This window comes from Homalodisca vitripennis, unplaced genomic scaffold (genome assembly GCF_021130785.1).
Source record: "Homalodisca vitripennis isolate AUS2020 unplaced genomic scaffold, UT_GWSS_2.1 ScUCBcl_920;HRSCAF=3876, whole genome shotgun sequence".
NCBI lineage: Eukaryota > Metazoa > Arthropoda > Insecta > Hemiptera > Cicadellidae > Homalodisca > Homalodisca vitripennis.
In genome coordinates this window covers 24,588-31,251 of record NW_025777033.1, presented here as the reverse complement: position 1 = coordinate 31,251, position 6,664 = coordinate 24,588, and the positions used below count along the sequence as shown (strand labels likewise).

Genomic DNA, 6,664 nt, shown 5'->3' with positions numbered 1-6,664 from the left:
TCCCAAAACGACATCTTGTATAACAGTTTGGTCTTAATAGACTCATAATTTTCCAAAATATAAATTTTCAAATTTTAAATTTAAAACTATTACTTTACCACCAATTAAATTCCAATCGTTATACATTATTTTATTATTTTCACATCTTAAATTTTAAATACTATTTATTAATGACTTTCATATTGTATAAAGTATAACATAACTTTCCAAGTAATATAACCTAGTGTTTTGTGTTTAAAAAGGTAAATGAAATAAACAATTTAATACATTTTTGTAAGTAAAGTTTATTTAGAGTAATATGAATATCTGTTATAGAGAAATAAATATGTACAGCAGAAGTCCACAACTAGCATTTTCAAAATCGAAGGTGAGGTTTCTTTTCCATCATGTGTCTGAAACAGAATGCAGGGAAATTAGTGTTGTATGAAAACCATTATCTGCTAATAAGAAATAACTATCCAACGTTATTTAAATATAATTATTTGTAAATTAAACGTGTATGATCCTTCATCCTTCTTGAAAAAATATGCAAAAATATGTTATTTGTTGTGTGTTGATTTATAAATGGTTTGTTAAAAATCATTTGTCTCAGGTTTATACTAAAAACAAATTTCAAAGTTTGCCAGTATACGTAAAAGAAAAGTATTACTGTTGGTTACATAATATATCATATATGCAAATTTGTTGCAAATGCAAAGTTGCAAATGTCCACTTTCGATATTTAGAGGATATCCCCCACCAATCTAGTTTAGCTGTACTTCATTAATACGGGTTCATGCAGAAGATAAAATATTTGCTTATAGTTGATTGATAGTGCAGTTTCTGTGTTTGTTTGACGTAATATGCTAATGTCCACGTATCTAGGTTATTATTTTATACTAGTGATTATTTGCATTATATTAAGTTTAGCTGGTGTATATGAACTTTATAATAATATTGTTGTTTATTAAATTAAAAAATAAGCAAATGTAAGAAAGGTAAGAAGTGTGAACGAGATGTTTATTGTGTCTGTTACGGATAGTGAATTAAGCAATAATTTTTATATTAACGGTCTTGTAAATGAAAATGATTTCATTTAAGGTAACCAAAGCATTAATGCGGAGATATTATTTCTCCGTATTTATGTTTGTGTCGCTGTTAAATAGTTGTAATATAAATTTACCAGTTGACACCTTGATAAAACATTGCTAGCACAATTTATATTACGTACTTATCTAGTGTTTCCCAGAAGACCATGAATGCAGCACGATCCATGTGACGTTTAGTGAGTGATATTTGAATAATAGTCACATCCCAGGGTTCCACTGTCGGGTCTAGCTGCATCTCTTTATACTTGAGATGAAAACCACATACTGTAAAAAATAATGCATTTCTTAGTTGTAAAAAATAACAGTTATAATGCATAATTCTAATGGCGGGAATATAATATTGAACCATTGTTATGTTATTTTTATTTTATTTCCTACCTGTATTATTTTATTTACTTTAGTACCTGATTTAATGTTAACTGCTATCTCCATGAATATTCAGATAGCTCCTATATTTTAACTCTAAAATACTGTATTTGTATTATAAACTTATATTTGTTCTCTAATGAAATGTAGTTTAACAGTTTTCAAATTCATACACCCATCAATATTTCCCCGCAACTAATTATTGCAGTTTAACAATTTGATGTGGCAGAGCAAAATTTAAACTTACTATTTAAAACAATTCTTGAGTAATGAAATATAATATTTAACGGCTAGTTCACTTAGTACTGGACAAATGTTTCCATGCCAAAATATATTCTTCTTTATGGCTTAAGGTTTCTTTAAAATATTCTTTCAAGATTCATAATGAGTATAATTTTGGAATGACGAACGGAGACTATGATCACAAATTCAACAAAAGTGAAAAATTCAACATATACGATTTTTACAGTAGTCTTTTTTTTAAATACTCTAAAATCTAGTTACTTACAATTTAACTCACTACAATAAACAAAATGTTTTAAAATCTAATGCTGGTCCTATGCAAAGTTGTGGAAGCCTGAATGAATAAATCTATTTCAAAGAATTACGTTGGTCACTTACTTTTAGAAAATAGTTTCTCAGGATTGTTTTTCCACCGCAACCCTGACAAAGGAGGCCCGTCCCAAGTAATGCCCATAGCGAAAACAGCCACTACTCGTTCCCAGTCGTTTGATGTAAGTAAGTAAGGGTTGTCAGTCACTTCGTAAGGAATCATCAGTCCTCCATCCTTTTGCCTTTGTATAAAAATGTTTCTTCTGCATTGTGCACCTTGTCTCTTTTTTTCACTTGTGGAAACAAACCTGCAAAAGAATTCCAGTGAACGAATATTGATTTACTATGTATTAGTTTATAATTTAAGGTTTTTTGTTTAATTATTACGTATTCGTATGCATATAGCAACGTTTTACAAACTTTGCACTTTTTATTAATTACATAAATCCTAAGTGTTTTTAGATAGTTTGAATATTCCCTAGTGCCTTACTTGTTGTTTGTTTACTTTTTTGTTGTAATAGCTCGTAAAATTATCTTTAAATAACAAAGAGTCGATTAATTGATGCCGAGTCGATTAATTGGAGTCGATTAAAGAGTAATTAATTTATATAAACCTAAGACAATTTTAACTATATTTATTTACTTCAACTGGGCAGAAATAGTGCATATTTTGGCTTAATAGTTTATTAAATTCATAAATCTGTACCCCTGCGAAAGCTGAAAGGCATTGTAGATAGCATAATTAATTGTGGTATTTTAAATTATATCATTGTACATCCTTAATACAGAAAAGTTAAAAAAATGTAAGTAATATATGAGTTTAATTTAATAATTTTTTTAAATTTGTATTATTACCTATTTTTACATTTTTACTATGAATTGCATTGATCTTCTATTGTAAAGAGTTACTTACTTGAGGTCCTGTAGGATGTCCTTAGCATTGTACATGGTGATGAGTGAGCAGGTCCCTGGAGGGAGAACTATGATGGGAGTACGAGAGATTCGCTTATTATATCCTGAAGACCATAGAAGACTAGCCTGTTATAGCATCATAATTTTGTAAATATAAAATACAGGTAAATACTGTCAAACAATGAATATTGTTAAGTTGTCCATTAATAAATCTTATGAGAACTTATAGGATAGTGATCCCTTGATCCATAGAAATGGATTTTTAGTTTAGTTTACAGGCCATTTAAGCACAAGCCATTTTCCAGGTACTTATATCAGGCTGTTTACAAATGGGGGTGTAATTAAAAACTTAAATACTTTATTAATGTTATGAAATCTAATATGTTACTTTTTCAACACGATAAATAAATCATATACTCGTATGTATATATAAAATGCCTGTCAATTGAACATCCTGCCGACCTGTTTGTCTCATTAGTTCTGAAGGTATAAAAGCTTTTGAAGTTATTTCCTTCGAATTGTGAAGTGTAAGAACATAACATTATGAACAATTTAATGGCATGCAAACGGGTACAGAATTAAAAGCACAAGAATTGCAGAAGACTCAAATACCATTGACGAAATGATGCAAAATTACAATATCAAAGTAATAATTAATTAACAGATTATTTAAATAACATAGAGTAAACATTATTTATATTATCGTTGTTTGATTACAAATATATGTGCCACACGCACATATTATATATAGTGCTGAATAAAATACAACATTAAATAATTAACAAAATGTAAACGGAAATCCTGATATTAAAATTTCAAACATCAAAGAGTAAAATAAATAGTAAACAGCTAATACATACATGTTACGCATAACAAAACTGATGTCTACACAGTTCAGAAGCTGATATTCCCACTAGCTGTACCTGAATTATGTCTTAAGTTGATCATGTGTTGTAAAGTGTTTTTTAAATATAATTTAAGTAATTTTGAAACTGCATAAGCTTTAATGATTATCGTACTTTATTGTAACTGTAAAATAGTTTTCATAGTTCAAATAAGAGGAAAGATTAGGAATAAGAGGCTATTTACAATTTCTTTCAACCCTCGTCGCTATTTGCTCATTGCTTAATTTTTTCTTTGTGTTTATCTGCTCTCATATACAGACTTTCAAAATCAATATTTAAATATTTCAGTCTCATACAAAATAATCTATTCCTCTGGTTGTAATAATAAAACACACAAAAATTACTTACATGTACATATTTTCAATTGAATTCAACTAAGTTTGAATTAAACTGTTAACGAAGTGAGAGAAACTTACCACTGCTGCCAGAACGGGCTGAGGATGACGTATCTCAAAGACTGGTGTCATGTTGGGTTGATCTCCTCCAGTTACTGACATTCCTTGGTGTGTTCCCACTGTATCGACTTCGGTCTCTGTAACATTTCAATTTAAATAAAAAATACAACTCCGGTCATATTTGAACCTTATATTAAATCATTTATACAAAGTTATTTAACAACTTTTTGCCCTTTTTGATATTTTAATTCTACTTAAGGCTGATTATTTTCAAAATATGCATAGATGATCTGCAAACTAGTTTACTAATGTAAACGTATTTACTCCAGAACCAAAAACCTGAGAGAATGGAGTTAGAAACACACGAGATTGCAATCAACACAGCTCAATGAATGATAGTGCAAACTACATGTTCCTCAAGAACGAATAATTAACAATATCCTAACATAACAATAAAACTATCCTCTAGTGCATCGCTTGCTGTTTATATAAGATAGTATATTTTTGAACTTATAATTAAAGGGGTAATTTTACCTGTCTGCACATCCATAATATCTAGGTGGGGTTCGTTGGCCACGCTCTCTGTCGATCCGTCTGTTACACATTCTACTTGTGTAGGAATTCCTTCTACAGGTGTACTTTCATCAATATTTTCAGAGGTGGTAATTTCACCGTTTAAGTAAGCAAGAAGGTCTTTGCGGTCAGGTCTGCGCACAACTGGAATACCTTCAGCCTACAAAACATTCCTTGGTTATAAACATAAAAAAAACTTACAAAATTATTGTTTTGAATGATGATAATTTCTACATAAGCAATACTGACTTCGATAATGTCAATAATTGTGTATATGCTCTACATAAGTCTTATGGGGAATCATGTGGGATAATGATATGGCATTTTAAATTGTGTTATCCTAACACATTGCGAGGTGGGGTGAGTGAGAAAGACATGAAGCAAGATGTCTGTGAGTTGAAGCACCTAATGTTTTATTGAAAATTAAATACATAGATCCTGCACATAGTAAAATACATTTTCTGCGCACCCGTTGTGATGGAACCATGTTTATAGTTATGCTATCGAAGTAAATTCTACTAAGATAATCAACTTTTTAAATGTATTTTTAACTTTCAATGCAAGTTTGTTAGAAAATTGACATCAAACTAGGTATAAACACAATTAGACTTATAATTGGTAAATTCGTAAAGGTAAAAATTAGTAAGATACTTACAACCGCTTGTCGAACATACGTAGAGTGTGGCAGTGTGACATGCTTGAGTAGAAATACCAAACACTCCAAGGTATAAAACTCCTTTGGTTCCCCATTTTTACCAGACCTGTAAAAATAATGTCTCTGTAGGGATGATGATAAACTTATACTTTGAAATTTAACCTGTGGTTTAAAAAGAATTGTATTTGAAAATGTATTTTTTTATTAACACATATTAAATTATCCTTATGAATTCTATTCAATCAATTTAAGGGGAGTCGGTTGACCCAAAGGGTAAAAGATTTCGATATTTTCTATCGCTCAAATGTGTTTTAAAAATATTTAGAAATAATTTTAAAAAGGTTTTCAATGCAAATCTGTCGAATATAACTCATTTTATAAATTATTTTGTAAAACAGTGCGCATAGATTCTTGATCGACTTTGTTGGTCGAAACGAATTTTTATGTCACCGTCTCATTTTTTGTATAGTAGCCTACTGACCATTATTTTTAGAACTTAATTAATAGTGTTGCAGTAATTTTATTTTTAGAAGTTGGTATTAACACTCTCTAGTTCTGTATAGGCTGGTCTGTCAGCTGATGCTAATATTTGTGTTGTTTACAATCTTATTTTACTGTGACATATTCTGTTGTAGTTCGTTACAAAAGTATTGTGATTCTTTAATATTATTGCATTTATTCTGGGTTTTATAATTTTATAAAATGCCTAGAAGTAATAGAATATTTAAACGGCGTAAGCCTATAAGTTTAGGAAACCGTAGAGTGCAATTAATCCAGCAAGATATCCTAGCCGGGAGTGATTGTGGCCCTTTAGAAACCAGCCCTAGGCCTAACCTGATGCACCTAAACGAGACTCTTCAAGCAAGAAGAAAATTAGCGGAAATTTGCCAATGTACCAAGATTTTGTAGGTGATAGTGGTTTTTATGATTTGGTTAGTTTGAATACCATTCAAAATTTACTCGATAAAGTAGCTGTATGTAATATCTGTGGCTCGAAACTTTCTCTTGGCAGCAAAGGTAGGTGTAGGCATAAGCGTAAGTGTGATAGCTGTAATCAGTATAAAGAGGAAATGAACAGCCCTATCGTGTGTAGTGGTAAAGCTGAACTCAACATTAGGCTAGCTTACGCTGCTCGCCGTGAAGGTTTAGGCGATCAAGGTGGACGGACATTTTGTGGTATCATGAACATGGCTCCGTCTCAGTTCAGGTATTACACCA

The 6,664-nt window shown here is 30.6% G+C and overlaps 1 protein-coding gene across 1 annotated transcript; it reads right to left on the bottom strand.

Moving 5' to 3' along the window:
• Positions 1–264: 264 nt before the first annotated feature.
• LOC124371078 (parafibromin-like) lies at positions 265–5,626 on the bottom strand (the record flags this gene model as incomplete). The annotated part of the gene is made up of 7 exons (XM_046829391.1): positions 265–392; positions 1,211–1,352; positions 2,076–2,314; positions 2,920–3,044; positions 4,240–4,355; positions 4,753–4,951; positions 5,447–5,626. Coding segments are annotated over 7 exons (1,038 nt in total), but the record flags the coding sequence as incomplete, so codon positions are not given.
• Positions 5,627–6,664: the final 1,038 nt, after the last annotated feature.